The 16795-nt window shown below is 40.3% G+C and overlaps 1 protein-coding gene across 1 annotated transcript in view; it reads left to right on the top strand.

The window, feature by feature from the left end:
* Positions 1-16795, top strand: part of WIF1 (Wnt inhibitory factor 1) — a 69398-nt gene that overhangs the window by 27560 nt on the left and 25043 nt on the right. The window contains exon 3 of the mRNA XM_025926915.2: positions 15309-15417. Within this exon, the coding sequence (XP_025782700.1) occupies positions 15309-15417 (109 nt within the window). The remainder of the gene's footprint in view (positions 1-15308; positions 15418-16795) is intronic.

The following is a 16795-nucleotide window of genomic DNA, read 5'->3' on the forward strand; positions in this document are numbered from 1 at the left end:
GAGACAGGGCTTTGGTGTCACGTACAGTTTCCTGTAGCCCCAGAGGATGTTTAGAGCTGATCTTGTTACTGTGGGCACTTTCTGGGGTTCCTCCACTGGGAACATCGTATTCCTTTGCCTGTGATGGAGGGCTGCTTCCCGTCCTGCTGGATGCTGAAAAACACACTGCCCTGCCCGCTCTGGTCCTGCCACACTGGCCTCCTTCTCTTTTCTGAATGTGCCAGGTACCTTCCCACCTGAGGGGCTTGGTACCATGATTCTTTCTGCTGGTGTGCACTTCCTTCAGATGTGCTCAATGTGTTCGGTTATTTACAAGTTTTCCAACACTCATATTTACTCGCTTGTATTGATATAAAAAGTTTTCTGACAAAGACAGCAACGGAGAGTATGTGGTTTTAAAAGTACTGTTTTAAATCAGTAGTACATATTACCTGTATTGTGTAGCACAGCATTAGGCAAGGTGAGGGTTGCAGAAGAGGTCTCAGTCTCTCTCTTTGAGAAACTCTAATAATAATACTCTTGATCTAAACTTACTAAAGGAAATAAGAGTATTTACTCCTGTTTAAATTAAACTCAATGTTTTATCTCATACAACCAACTTCTTGTATTAATATCTGAGTAGAAAGAAATCATGTAATCAGTAAAATTATGGTTAAATTATACTGTGCTTATATTTCCAAAACACATTTGATTTTCCTAGATCTTGCCTTTTACCCTACAGATCAATCTCAGCCAACAGCTCTGACCCTGGCAAAGATTTTAAAGTAAATTAATTCTAATTAATTAATAACAAAAATGTTACCAAATTGAAACATGAACAGAAGAATGTCATTATGTTAGCTGAACTTTCTTCTTTCTTTCTTTGACTCATCCAATTTATTTATCCAATGTCTCCATTTATTGAGCACTTTCAATGCTACAGGCTCTGCTCCAGGTACTGAAAATACAGCAGTGAACACAAGAGAGTGATGGCCCTTGTAAAGCTTAGGAGGTGATACGTAATTTGTTAAATGTTTAAATGGACATATATCAAGTGATGATAAGTCCTAGTAAAAAACATAAAGCGGAGAATAAGAATATGCATGGTGGGGGCTGCTGTGTCAGAGAGGATGGTCAGGCAAGGCTGCTTGGATGAGATGACATTTTACTAGAAAGTAATAAAATTTAAAAGGGGGTAAGCTATGTGGCTATCTGGGGGAAAAGCGCCCCAGCAGAAGGCATAGTTAGTGCCAGGTCCCTCCAATGGGAGTGTACCTGGCACATTAAGAAGCAGCAAGGAAACCAGCATGGCAGGACCAGAGTGAGCGGGGAGCTACAGCTAATGAGCATGCAGCCCGGGGGGAAGCATCACTGTATCACTTGCGATGTGTTATTGTCTATGAATTAAAGCTTATTCATCCAACACAAATGCCAGTATTCGCTGTTTTTCTTTATTAAAAGGCTTTTTATTGAGGCACCTGGGTAGCTCAGTCTGTTAAGCAACCCGACTCTTGATTTCGGCTCAGGTCATGATCTCACGGTTCATAAGTTTGAGCCCCACGTCGGGCTCTGCACTGACAGCCTGGAGTCTGGTTGGCATTCTCTCCCTCTCTCCCTCTGCCTCTCTCCCCTCATGCTCTCGCTCTCTCTCTCTCAAAATAAATAAACTTTAAAAAAAGCATTTTATTATGGAGAATTTCGAGCATATACAAATATTGAGAGAATAGAAAAATGAGCAGCCGTTTATCCATCACCCAGATTCAAGAATCATTAATTCATGGCCATCCATGTTTTATCTATACTCCCTACCCATGCCCCCCTCCCACAGTATATTTTGAAATAATCTCAGGTGTCATGTAATTTTATCTATTAATATTTTAGTATGTATCTATAAAAGATAAAAAAAAGTTTTTTTAAAAAACCCCCAAACCATTAAAAAATAATTCTTTAACATCATCAAATATCTGGTTAGTGTTTAAATTTCCAACTATTGCCCATACATTTTTAAAGGCTCGTTTATTTGAATGAGAATCCAAGAAAGGTGCACACCCTGTGCCCACTAATCTTTAGGTTTCCCCTCCATCTCTCTCTCTTTCCTTATTCCTTCAAATTTTTGTTGAGGACCCTGGGTGTTTGGCCCATAGTGTCCCATAGCCTGGATTTCATTGATTATATCTTTGTGGTGTAGTTTTACTTATTCTTCTATCCTAAAAATTCCCTGTAGGATCATAGTCAATAAGACATTTCTCATTTGTTTTAAAGCTAAAGAAATACAGCAATTCCAATTTTACCTATTTATGCTAACCTCACCTGTAAGCCCACAGCTGCACTAAACAGAAGAGGAAAATATTTTTTAGACTATTTTCACAGCCCCTTGTTCCTTATGAACTCTACTCCTAGGCCCACAGCACATAGCTGATTCCTTCAGGACCCATGGGAACCCCTTGATCACATTCCTCTAACCCCAAACACTCAGAAATCCTCAGAATGTTCCTTTCTACCTGTGGATTCTTCCACTGTCTAGAAACTCCCACTAGCATGCCCCAGCAATAAGAGAATTATGTATTGATCCTGTTTATAATGACTACCATTTGTTGAAAGCTTCCCATGTGTCAACATTGGTTACCTACTTTAGCCATTACTTACTTTCATCCTTGCAAAAACACCATAGAGTAGGTGCTGGCCCCACTTCGGTTCCTCAAGCTTGCCAAAGTCCTGCCAGAGCTTACGCACCTGATCTTACCTCTGCCAAAAATGTTGCCCCCTGTCACCTGTTTAACGTCTGCCCCATAAGCAGATATCAGTTCTGCCATTCTTTCTCAGGCAAGCCTTTATTGACAACTAGGCAAGCTAAGCCTAATTACATATTCCCAAAATGCTACATGCTTCTCCCCTAAAGCATCTTATCACGGTCTTAATTTTTTTAGTTATTTGGTTAATGACCAACTCCCTTTCAGTCTGCTAGCTCCGTAAGCATAAATACTAGATCTGTTTTTGGTCTTCCTTGGCATTGTAGGTGTATACAATGTCTTTTGCCTGCCACACTCAATAGATAAGAGGCTAGGACTATGCCCAAGACCAACTGGTAAGTAATGGAATGAGAATTCAAGCCAAGTTGGTCTTACTGTAGCCCAGATTTCACCCATATTCACCCCAGCCTGTGGATGTTGTTATTTTGGACTGTTAGCAGTCTCCATGGAGAGCCAGCTCAGGACCAGCTTCAGTCTCTTTGTGCATGGCCCCGTTATCTCCTAATTCCTGCTGACTTGTGATTGGGATGCCAGTGTCTACCTCTCTCAGTCAAGGGTTCACAACTATCCGGGGCTTCTGTTTCATTTAAAGTCAGAAGTTTCGGGCGCCTGGGTGGCGCAGTCGGTTAAGCGTCCGACTTCAGCCAGGTCACGATCTCGCGGTCCGGGAGTTCGAGCCCCGCGTCAGGCTCTGGGCTGATGGCTCAGAGCCTGGAGCCTGTTTCCGATTCTGTGTCTCCCTCTCTCTCTGCCCCTCCCCCGTTCATGCTCTGTCTCTCTCTGTCCCAAAAATAAATAAACGTTGAAAAAAAAATTAAAAAAAAAAATAAATAAAGTCAGAAGTTTCATGACTGGGAATGGACATGGTAAGATGTGATTTACCTATTTTTTTAGGGTATGAATAGTTTGACTCAAAGCTTGAATTTATTTTTTGTAAAAAGCTTTTATGCCACCAAAACCGTTAGTCACTGGGGATTCAAATAAAAATAAAGTCCCTTCCATAGAGGAGAATTTAATGGGGAAGACAAGTAAACAGATTGTTACTGTAAGTACAATAGTAAAGATAAGGGGCAAAGTGCAGGAAAGAAGAATCTGGGACGGGAAAGTTTTACCAAAGAGATGATATTTCACCTGTGCCCGGAGAGGTAAGTCAAAGTTTGCGTGGTGGACAAGAGAAGGGAGTGGACGTTCCGGGCATAGAGTAGGGAGCAGGATTCGGGAGAGAGCATGGCAGTTCAGTGGACTTAAAGCTTACTGGACCTAAGATTGGACTCAAAGTTTGTTGGAACTAAGATGTGAGAGAAGAGGCCGGTGGTCAGAGCCAGAGGCAAAGCTGTCGCTAAACTCTTCCTCGTGATTGGAAACTATTAAGAGTTTCACATGGGAGTAGTGGTGTGGCCCAGTTGGCATTTATGAGGAAAAAATGGATGATAGTGCAGCCTGGAAGGCATAAATCCAGATAGCATGAGTTAATGGGGAGATAGGTTAGGGGACAATTATGGGAGCCTATGTGAGAAATGCCTGAATTTTGGTAGTAACAGTGGGAAGGAAAAGAAGGGAACAGATTTGAGAAATCAGGGATGGTTTGTGGAGATGCCTGGTCAGAAAAAAGTTAGGGGTATAGAAAGACTGCCAAATTTGTTCCTTGGGTAATCAGGTATACAGTGCTACCTAAAGAAATGTGAGTGCACAGGTTCATCAGGAAAGTGATGAGTTTGGTTCAAATAAATTAGGCCCAAGGAGAGATGTCTGGTAGACAGCTGCCAACATGAACTGAGAGCTAAGAAGAAGCATGGAAAGTGGAGATAAAAATCTGGAGGTCATTGAAATGGCGGTATAAAGTCACAGAAATAGATAAAATACTTCAAGAAGAGAGCAGAGGCAAGAAGAGGAGAGCAGGAGTTGTTTCCTGGAAACATCAACATTTTAAGGCAGTGGCTCTTAACCATTTTTTTTTTTCTTTTTGAATCACGGACTCCTTTAAGAATGTGAGGAGAGGGGCGCCTGGGTGGCTCAGTCGGTTAAGCGTCCAGCTTCGGCTCAGGTCATGATCTCACGGTCTGTGAGTTGGAGCCCCGCGTTGGGCTCTGTGCTGACCGCTCAGAGCCTGGAGCCTGTTTCGGATTCTGTGTCTCCCTCTCTCTCTGACCCTTCCCCGTTCATGCTCTGTCTCTCTCTGTCTCAAAAATAAATAAACGTTAAAAAAAAATTGAAAAAAAAAAAAGAATGTGAGGAGAGCTAGGGTCTGCTGTGCCCAGAAAAACAGTCACATATATATGGACACATAAGCTATGGTGTGTGGGCCCACCTTCAGAACTCTTTTTCCAGGTGCCATTATAGAAAGAGAAGCCTGGGAAGACCATTACAGAAAGATAGACAGGAGGAGAGGAGGAGTTCATGGACACTGTTGCTGATATAGGACAAAGAGAGAGAGAGAGGGAAGTTGATTATAATAAAAATTTTCAGAGAATACAGGAGAGATTAAGATGGAAAGTGCTCATTGGCTGTAACAACCTGGAGGCCATCTGTGACCTTTTATGAAGACATTTTAATAGCGATGAGGGCACCAGCCTTACCTCAGTGAGCCAAAGACTGATGAGCAAGAACACTGCAGCCATGAGTATAGACTCCTCCGGAAGCATGGTGCTGACAGGAAGGAAGAAAGAGAGCCTCGTGGCGACAGGGTTGGGTTTTAACCTTTTAGTCCTATTAATATACATGAGGGACGATGGCATTATTGATAGAGCCAATCTCAGAGGATATGGGAAGGAAGCTGACTGAATGTGGATGTGGGCTATTTGTAGGTGGATGGAAGAAAAGTTGAGAGAATTCATGTGTAGCCATTTCTGTTTCCTTTGTGAATATGATCCAGTCATCAGTCGAGCAATGATAGCAGGGATGGGGCAGAGGACTTTGGGGGAAACTATGGAATTGGTGTGTGGGGGGAAGGGAAAGACCAGGCATGTTTAAAAGAATTGCTCAGGGGTGTCAGGGGGCAACTGAAGTTGGCCCCATAGATTTAGCCAGTCCTCAGATTATGGATTTTCATCATCAGTGTTCTCAAAGAAATTGCTTCAGCTCTGCCTCAGTTTCTCATTTTCTTATAAAGGATGAATAATGCATGTCTTAGTAACAGTTTTATTTTTTATTTTTTTTTTCAACGTTTATTTATTTTTGGGACAGAGAGAGACAGAGCATGAACGGGGGAGGGGCAGAGAGAGAGGGAGACACAGAATCGGAAACAGGCTCCAGGCTCTGAGCCATCAGCCCAGAGCCCGACGCGGGGCTCGAACTCACGGACCATGAGATCGTGACCTGGTTGAAGTCGGACGCTTAACCGACTGCGCCACCCAGGCGCCCCAGTAACAGTTTTAAAATAGCAAGTATCTAGAGGAACTTAGAAGATTAAAAAGGATGATTACGCTGCATGTTCTAGGCAATGGCTTTTCCTGAAGTATAAAAATAAATTTATAGTGATGACTGCTATTTGAATCTTTTGCTAGTAACACTAGTTCCCTAAAATCTAAAACTAAAATTACAGACTTTTTTTTTTCTCTATTTGGTTTCTAGATAGGAACAGAGAAACTGGTCATCGGAGGCATCTTGTAACATGGTATCCTGATATATGAAATTGTGATTATATGGACAAAGAAGTCAAATTAAGGCATATCTCTTATTTACCAAATAGGTTAATGCATTTTTTTCAAAACATAAAGTCAAGGGGCGCCTGGGTGGCGCAGTCGGTTAAGCGTCCGACTTCAGCCAGGTCACGATCTCGCGGTCCGTGAGTTCGAGCCCCGCGTCGGGCTCTGGGCTGATGGCTCGGAGCCTGGAGCCTGTTTCCGATTCTGTGTCTCCCTCTCTCTCTGCCCCTCCCCCGTTCATGCTCTGTCTCTCTCTGTCCCAAAAATAAATAAACATTGAAAAAAAAAAAAAAATTTAAAAAAAAAAAAAACATAAAGTCAAGAAGGCAAGTCTGGTTTTTTTTCTGGCTTTTATCAAGACGTAAGTTAACACTGTCCATGTGGTTTCAATAAAAGTATATTAAAGAATTTTAGAAAACTACCTGAAGCTAAAACTAAGACAAACATGACCTAATGGTAAATATTTTTAAAGTCATCACTGAGAACACCCACTGATATTTCTAAGTCAGTTAAAGATTTCCGAATCCTTTTTATAGTGGAATAAAATAAATACACATCCCAGGAGATAACTCTACATTAAAAAGAACACTGAAAGAAATGGGACATCAGTCTTGCCCCTTTCAAGCTACTTATAGGTGCTACACAAATTTATTTCTACATTTTATAAAAGTCATTCTGTCCTAAAAAATGTGATGTACTGAAGGTACACTATTGTGTGAATTGCATGAAGGTGAGAACAAGGGAATGAGATACTGATGAAGAATAAATGTACTCCATGATGTGTGAGGATAATCACTCAGTTTTTAAATTATTATCAAAGAAATAGCTCTTAGCCAATTCTCTCTCCACCCACCCCCCCCCCCCCATATAAACAAATACCCAATGACTGCTTCTGAAGCTTTAAGAAAAGAAATATTCAGGGGCGCCTGGGTGGCGCAGTCGGTTAAGCGTCCGACTTCAGCCAGGTCACGATCTCGCGGTCCGTGAGTTCGAGCCCCGCGTCGGGCTCTGGGCTGATGGCTCAGAGCCTGGAGCCTGTTTCCGATTCTGTGTCTCCCTCTCTCTCTGCCCCTCCCCCGTTCATGCTCTGTCTCTCTCTGTCCCAAAAATGAATAAACGTTGAAAAAAAAAAATTTAAAAAAAAAAAAAGAAAAGAAATATTCAAATGTACATCGTGAGATGAGAAGAAAAAAAAACAGAGAAAGTACTCCTTTTCTTTTTTCAGAGCTGAAATCTCCCTCTCGTCTCCTCTAGATCATCATGCATTCAAACCGCTGCCTCCTGAGCCCTTCCATGTTCTCCAATAATTACCATCCTAGCCAGGGGAAGCGTGTGGCTGTGCTCCCGAGGTTTCTCTTCCCACACCTCCTGTTTGGCCTGGCCCTGGCCCGCTGGGTGCCAGCTGTACCCCTTAGAACAAAGTTTTCTTTCCCCAGTCCCATTCCTTACCCCACCTGATAGTGCCCAATACTGGCCTTCTCAGTGCCCAAGTTGGGGGTTGCCATTGACCCATAACTTTGCAGATGTTTGGATTAGGGCAGGCTCACTGGGAGGAGGAGGTCCTTGTCCCAGAAGCCTTGAGGAATAAAGAGGAATGAAGCCTTCGGTAGCCTCACTGCTGCCTACGTTGCCCCTCCCGTGGAAAATTTTGGCAATCAGGTGAAAGCAGTATGCTGAAGGGGGCTGTATTTTTAGAGCCCGTTTTGTCTGCATACTGCATCCTTTTTCTTGGTCTTTAGAAGAGAAAAACCTCTTCTCCATTCCCCAGTGCTTTGCTTTTCTGCTTTCTTGTTACCCCTCCCTCAAAAAATAAACATTAAAAACCCCTCGCTTTTGGTTTTATCCAACACAAAACAGCAATATAGTGCTCTATGACATTGGTTTTCTATCTTCAGGAATCTTAAAAGAGAGTGACTAGCCAGTGATTTGTCAGATAGCCAGGTCTGTTTCTGGTTTGCATGAGCAATGGTGATTCCAAACCAGAGGAGGAAAAGATGGAAAATGTCTTAGATATTTCAGATTCATGTGAAGCCAAACCCTGTGATCTCCTGCCAGTTTTAGTTTACAAAACTTTCATGGTCCCGGATGTGTTTACTTGGACTTTAAGTTTGAATATTGCCATTATATTCCAATAGCTTTACTCCCTCAACCCAGCCCACTAACTGTGGTCGATGGCAGTGTGTATAAAAATGATTACTGGAACAGAAGAACTAGGCTGATTGAAATTCTCTAAGCAATGTTCATTTCGTTATCAATTAAGCCAAAACCAGTGAGATAATTAAATAACTACTCTGCATGGGGAGGAGCTTTTTCTTTTGGTTTTGAAACAAGTTTTTCTTAGAGCCAGTTTCAAAAGACTTCAGGAAAAATGTCTTTGTTGACATTTCACACTTTCTCAGTGACATTGTAATTGCATATTGTAATTAGACAAGGCAAAATTTATATAAATTTATACAATCTTACAAAATGTACAAACTTAAAATTATGTGAATTACATATAATTAAAATGATATATATGTAACTTATAGAAGAGATCCGGTCTCTTCTGGAAACATGAACCAGAAGAGCATTGGACAACATCATGTGTCATAACTGGACCTTGTCTACACTATCTGCCTATATTTATTCTGGGAGCCTCATTGCCAAGGTTTTGTCCCTAAACAAGCATAAAACAGTTACGAATTACACAGAGATTGGTTGGATATCAAATGTCAATGTTTGATTGCTCTTTTTTTCAAACATGTTCTCTATTCTCTACATATGCCGCAGTGACTGACCACACAGCAAAGTAAAAGGGAATCTTTTGACCCATAAAAGTAATTTAGCAATTACCGAAACAGAAAAGCTGATTCCTGTCGGTAAAATCAGAGGCTCATGCCCCTTCACCATAGCAGTGTCCCCTGGAATGCACTGGGCTTACGCATCTGGATGCTTCTCAGTAGGTCATTCATTCATTCAGCAAATATTCATTAAATACCTGGTGTGCCCAATGCTGAGTGAATCCTTAGTAGTGTTGGGGGAAAGATAGAATCCCATCCTTAACCACAAAGAATCCAAACTGTACATGAAAATCCACGATCTCCACGTGGGAAAAGTTTAACAATAATACAGGACAGTGTATGTTTAAGGGCTATGCTAGTTTGGGTCCTATTACCAGTCAGTGCAGGCGAAAACACTGGAATAGAGGTATGGCTTTGGTAATGTTTAGAGCACATCATTTGAGCCTCAGAAGAGGACCTCTGTTGGGGAGTAGTCTAAAATAAAGGAAATTTGGAGCCAGATTTTGAAGGACACTTGACAGGCTGAGGGCCCTATCCCAGAGATAAGGGGTGACAGGAAAGCATTGTGATATGGCAAAACCGATGTTTCCACTAGATATATTGGCTTATGTTATAGCAGAGGTTTAAAAAAAAATTTTTTTTTTAATGTTTATATATTTTTGAGACAGAGAGAGACACAGCATGAATGGGGGAGGGGCAGAGAGAGAGGGAGACACAGAATCAGAAGCAGGCTCCAGGCTCCAAGCCATCAGCCCAGAGCCTGACGCAGGGCTCGAACTCGCGGACCGCGAGATCGTGACCTGAGCTGAAGTCAGACGCTCAATCGACTGAGCCACCCAGGCGCCCCATAGCAGAGGTTTTAAAGAGGGAAGCAAGAAAGATACTTCAGAAAATGTTCTAATAATGCCAACATGAGTAAACAAAGGCTGGGTTAAGGAGGAAGCAGTAGGAGTGAGAGGCAGGGACAGAATCAAAAGATTATACAAGGACAAAGGACAAGGCTTTGGTGTCTGGCTATTGGGAGATGAGGTAGAGACAAGAAACAATGACTCAGAGGTTCAGTACTTTTGTTATTGGAAAAATGATAATACTGTTGACAGATACAAAGACATCGAGTCAGGAAGCTGGTTTGGGAAGATAAATGACTTAAGCTCCATGCACACAAGCATGGCCATGAGGCAGTGTGAATGGTTCACACTGAGCATCATTGCCCAAAAGGAAATAGTTCAACTTGTGAATGTGCATGAGTTTTATGATAGAATATAAAGAGAGAAGAGCGGAGGCCTGAGTCTTAGCGATTTTTACAGTCAGGAGCTGAGAGGAGAAGAGTTAATAAGGAAATGCAGGAAAATCAAGACACGGGAGAAGAATCCACAGAGTGTCACAGCATCCAAAGATAACGAGTTGTGAGTTTGAAGGATGAAATTTTGCAGGGAGGTGACAAGTAGAATGCCCAGGAAGAATGTGAGATCTGGCAATTTTTGGTCTAGACATTCAGGCGTCAGATTATTTTAAGCATTGGGCGTGTTTATTCATTTTGTTTGGGACTTAACATTGAACTATTTTCCTTTCATGCTTACTTTAGGAGATTTCTTCCCGCCCTTCACATACAGTGTAGGAACTATTTCAAATCCTCCTAGTAATTCTCACACTGAATGCCTGGCTAATCTGAACAAACATGCATGCTATAATAACACCACGTTCTTGTGAGAATTCAATGAACAGTGACTGGAGTGTAGTAAACACTCAATAAAAATTATTTGTAGATTTCAAACTTTACAACATCTATATGCTTTGTATCTACAAATCGCCTGAGATTTTTTTAGGACAACCCTGATCCCACTATTGCTTTAGTGTTCTCTCATGAACACTTAGGTTAGCATCATGATACATGAAGTCAAAAGAGGTTTGAGAGCCATGGTTTTATGAAAAACCTTTGATTCTTAACTCAGAGGTTCCTGTAATTATTGTGCTTATTAGATTAAGTATGCACCACAAACCCATAACTTCAAAGATGATAAATCCTGGATTCTCCCTGTTCCTCCCAATGTAGTTCTCTGCTTCCTCTCGCTGAGTCCACCCAAGAAAGAATGCCAGAGTGAAGGGCCTTCTGAGTTTATTCCATTTTGCCGCTTAAATGATGTCTTCATCTCTTCTGGAAGGAACAACCTTAATAGTCAGCCAAGTTGCTTGGAAGCAAGTTAACTTGCTCCAGCACTCAACTCCTCTCTTGATAATATTTGGGTGTCTTTTATACTTCTCCATGAAAAGAAAATTTACTGCATGGCAAACCAGGCCAGCAAGATTTTTCAGCAACTTAATTTAGAAGTGAATTATTCTCCTGAATAGGCCCATTCTTTGTTTGAATACAAGGCGATCTTTTCATGTGTTTCTTAAATAAGCACCCTACTTACCTCTACCTGAGTTTCCATTAGTGTCATTTAATAAAACAAAATGTTCTTTTCCCTAATAGAGGTTTCATGCTTTCCAATATGCCACCTCCCTATTAGAGTTCATGCTCTGAGTTCCTTTTATCTAAGTAATAAATCTACAATCTCTGAAACTTGTTCCCAAACTTTAAAGTGAGCTCGCTGTTCTTTGGCCTAGAATGTAAGTTTTATTTGCCCCCCAATAAGTTCTTCCAGTGGAGAGGTTTGGGACCAAGACTGTTTATTATATTATAAATAAAGTAAAAACAGAAAGTCCTGTCTAGAACTGAAAATATGACATTATAAATCTATCGCTTATTTCATCAGCCATTTTAACTTTGAGGGAAATATTTTAGCTATTTAAGTTAATACTTAAGTTAAATGAGGAATATATGTCATCTCTACCACACGGTGATGATAATCTATTTGTAGAAATATTTATATGGTACTCATGGTTTGGGTAGATCCGTTTATAATGACAAAGTGAAACTTTGAAAGAAGTCAGTGTCGAGATCAGAGACAAAGCGTTAGTCAATTTCTTTTTTCCTTTTTTTCTTCTTTTTTTTATTGTGCAACTGCAGCTTTTTTTTGGTTAATGTTTATTTGTTTTTGAGAGAGAGCCGGAGCATGAGTGGGGGAGGAGCAGAGAGAGAGGGAGACACGGAATCCAAAGCAGACTCTAGGCTCTGAGTTGTCAGCACAGAGCTTGACGTGGGGCTTGAACCCCTGAACCATGAGATCATGACCCCAGCCAAAGTTGGATGCTTAACCGACAGAGCCATCAGACCCCCCAGGTTGGTCAATTTCTAAGCAGTTTCCACATTAGGATTTTTAAGAAGGCAATGAAAACAGTAGATAGGCAAGCCCCTTTAAAAAATATATACCAAGTATGAAGGAAATTATAGATTTCAGAAATTATAGCATCATTATCATCTTCAGAAAGAAAGACGAACAAAAAAAAAAAGCTTTCTCTAGAAACTGCCTATTGCCAATAAAAATCCAAGCAAGAAACTGTTTTGACCAATTCCTGCCCTATGATATAGTCTTAGATTTGCAGTAGAAAAACTGATACTCACTGATTCTCAGAGAAATCAAAGGGACACCCTACAGCCTCTAGTGTGAAATTCATTATTGATAAGAATGAGAATGTTGACTGTCCAGACAAATCCATTAAACATCATATTGAGCAGTCATGCCAATGTGAATTACAAACTAATTAGCCAGCCTACTTAACGTGGCCAAACTCAAAAGCAACAACAGGAGACCCAGTGGCTCTATGGAATTGTTTCTGGACCCTGAGTAAAACTCTCAGTTCCACATTCTTTGAACATCATCAAAAGTCTTTGAAAGACATGTTCAGAAGCTACGTTCTTAGTAAATGTTGTTTTCTTAAAGCAAGTACGCAAGCAAGAGATTTAAATCCAATTGTTACATGAGCACAGCCTACATAGAAGTCCAAAAAAAGAGTATTTCATCTGTGATCAGAGAATTATTCAAACGGAGCCAATGATTATCATCATCCACACAGAACTGAAAGCAGGATACATAATAAATGTTTGGTTTTTAAATAAATGGGTTTATTTCACTATAAAAGGCAAGGAACCCCATGTAGAAAATTTGGAAAAGAGGGAAAAGGAAAAAAATCAGTTAGCATCAATCATACACAATCATTGTTTTAATATTGATGGCTAGTCTTTCATCCTTTTTCTTAGTAACACACAAAAAAATTAACTTATTTTTAATTATATTTTTATTAATTCCTTTTAAAGTATATCACCCATATAGAGGTAGATTTCATTTATAAAGTGATGGAGCTCAAAGATAGAATTATGAGCAGCAAATGACGACCTGTTAAATGGTATTTGAAGCAATCCAGCCACTGAAATGTTTCATTTTCAGCATGTTTGTGTTCTGTCCACTCAGCTCTTTTCCATCATTATATGTACTGTTACTACAAGTGTTAAACGTTGGGACCTCATGTGCATTACGCAGGCATTTGTTATGTTATTGTTGTTGTTATTACTGTACTTAATAAAGCAAATAAACCAAAGTTATGAATTATAAGGGCATGTATCACTAAATCCTTTCACAATGCCAACTAAAATATATTTTAGAACCAAATGTCAAGTGATAAACATTATCCAGTAAAGTGTAGAGGGAAGTGCAGCTGGCAGAGCCATTTAAAACACCCGGATTCATGAAACACTATCTGAGAAGTAGCCCACTTTTAAGAGTTGTCAGTTTACCACAAGGTCGGAAATAACGTTCTCTTTTTCAAAGGAATTCATTCCAAACTGACTTACCTTTCCTGATGACACTTCTTTCCTTCATCAGACTTGCAGTCCTCTGCCTTTCCTCCATCAGGGTAGGAATTGACTCTATCCTCAGGGCCCTCCTGGTGAATGAATTTAATAAAATTAATTCATGAAAGTTTGTTACCAAGGACCCTTCATGGTGGTCTTCTGGAACACTGCCACAACCCAAAGAAGGGGCCACAGTGGGAATTTAGTCAACTAAGGTGCTTCTTTTGGTCCAGTGAAACCAGGAAGTGTTTTCCAACACGCTGCAAGCATAGCCAATGTCCCCATAGCAGCTGAGATCACCCCTTTGCATTATCATCCTCCTACAAAGTCCTTAACACCTAATACATTGATTCTATGACTTAGGACAAAAAATTGTGTGAATGTCTAGCAGGTATCTCTTAATACTCTCCATACTGGGAAATAAATTTTATACTGAATATAAAGAAAGGCCATATTCTTTTTTTAAACTTCTTTGTAACCCATATTCATGTAATTAATAATTTAGTTAATGAACCCATCCAAATTCTGTATATCTCTACAGATAACTGCAGAACCACTCAGCTTGCCTCTCATTTTGGCATCTACACTATTTATTGATTTTTCTTTAATCCCAAGCAAGAACACGTTGTTTCTATCACAAATCTTTTGAATAACCCAGTTGAGAATCAGTTAAGCATCAAAGCTCTCCAGTGAGATCAGACTTCGCTGGTTTCAGTGTTTCATGGATATTCAAGTAGGAGGAATTATTCTTCTCTACTAGACTTAGTGGGAAAATTTAAATGTTTAGAATGTAAAATTTTATCACTCGTTGCCATAGTGCGGCAGTGGCTTCTGCACTTTTAGGCTTTTCTCTCCATAATTAAATTGAGACATTAAATGTAATCCTGCCAAAGGGAATGGCACTGAAAAATAAATCTCAACAGCAAAATCATTAAGTTTTGGACTTTAATATCTTCTTTTGCCAATAAGTTACTGCTTTCATTTTCCCTTAGATCTTACAGCTTTCCAAATTCTGATCAAAAGACTTAAAGAATGACCCAAGAAGCCAAAGTGGATTGATTGTGTAAGGACTAACAGTTGCTTAATTGTTTTGACACCACTTGTTTCCTCAAGAGCATGTTTTTCTCAATCCTTTTAAAAGACAGCAACTAAGTAATATTAAGCGAAAAGGCTGCCTTGTGGATATTTTGGATAGATGTCATTAATGTTTTTAAAGCATCACTTCTCTCCAGAGTCTAATTCCTAGAGTTCTAAAATCCAGAAGGACGAGTTTTGCCTGCACAATTTTTTGGATGTCATGTGCTCCACCAGAGTTCCTATAGTGAAAAATGTCACTTTCCCTTCAAAGGAATGACCAGTGAAGAAATGCCTTCCCAAGCTCCGTGGTTCCCATGGTACTAATTGTCATTGCCTTTTGTTGTAGGCAGAGTACTTCTATGAATTCCTGTCCTTACGCTCCCTGGATAAAGGCATCATGGCAGACCCAACTGTCAATGTCCCTCTGCTGGGAACAGTGCCTCACAAGGCATCAGGTGGGTGGTCTTTGCCTCGGAGGAAGGTTTACATTTAAAATGTAATGGGAATGGGAATAATATTTAAGATCCAGAAGTCGCCCATCAGAGGAATGAATTGTGGAATGGTTTCCTGAAGAGATCTCTTGATTTTAGGGCAGCTCGGCATGTTCCTGTCTCCTTTAGGCAAAACATTAGGACAGGAGTGACTAACTGGCAGTTTTATGATTTCCTAAAGGCTCTACATAGCCCCAGTTGGTAAGTGACCACAGATTAAAGAAAGTCACCATATGAGATATATCTGGCCAATAAGTATGAAAAAAAAAAGTGACTTGGGGCAGATGGAATCCAATCAAGAGAAACATCCTCAAAATGAGCATTGTATTAAATAGGAGTTTGAAGGAGAGAAAAAGACATGGAAAAATGGAAGAAAGGAGTTAATATTTGAGAGCTTATCACCCTTCCCTGCTAAGAAAATAAAGCATGGGTTATTTGTTTAGAGCTTTCAGCTTGCAAAATAGCACTTCATACATTATCTAATTTGAATTCTGGGAAGGAGTCAAGGCCAGAATTAATGCTCCATTCTACAAATTAGAAAATTCAGGCCTATGAGTTGTTACGGAACCTGGTCTGGATCACCTAGCAGAAGAACCAAGCACTCGGAGATCTTGGAAGGCAGGAGGTTTATTTCACACTGGTGGGCTCAGAGGAGATCACTCTCCTAAGGTCTGAGTCCCCAGCATAAGCATGGAGGACAATTTATAGTCATTTACTTCCACAATAGTAATTTGGCATGCAAGGCAAGCAAGGCAGGAAGAACCTGGAAGGGGAGTCTTTGAGCGGGGTCTGGAATTCCCCTATCAGCTCTGTCGGCCATCTTATAACATAATTTTTTCCCTATCAGAGCCTTCACTGACTTTCCCAAAGTCATATATGAGTAATAAGCAATGGAGCTGAGACTATAGCCCAGGTCTTATAAGACTTTTAGAAAAGTACAGAGATCACTTATGTTAACGTGTTCAAACACATGTTCATTTCCTTCTAGTTTATGAATATGTATTTTCCCATGATTGGGATAATATTACATATTTGGTTTTGCACTTTTTTTTTTCTTACTATTAACATTTTAACATAAGCATTTTCCCATGTCATTTAGGTTTTTCCAAAAGTCGTTTTTAATGCCCTTATTATCCATTTTATGAACATCCCCATAATTGGTTTACTCATTCCCTTATTGTGTGTTACTTAGATTGTTTTTAGGGTTTTCATACTAGAAATATCACAATAAACATCCTTTACAAAGTACTAGATGGTCACTGAGCAGAAAACCTGCTCGTCTTATCCCCCATGACTGCCAACACACGGCCGAGCACAGAACAGGCATTCAGAAAATACTTAT

The sequence above is a fragment of the Puma concolor genome, chromosome B4, assembly GCF_028749965.1.
Source record: "Puma concolor isolate L17-30 chromosome B4, mPumCon1.1.hap2, whole genome shotgun sequence".
NCBI classification, from domain to species: domain Eukaryota; kingdom Metazoa; phylum Chordata; class Mammalia; order Carnivora; family Felidae; genus Puma; species Puma concolor.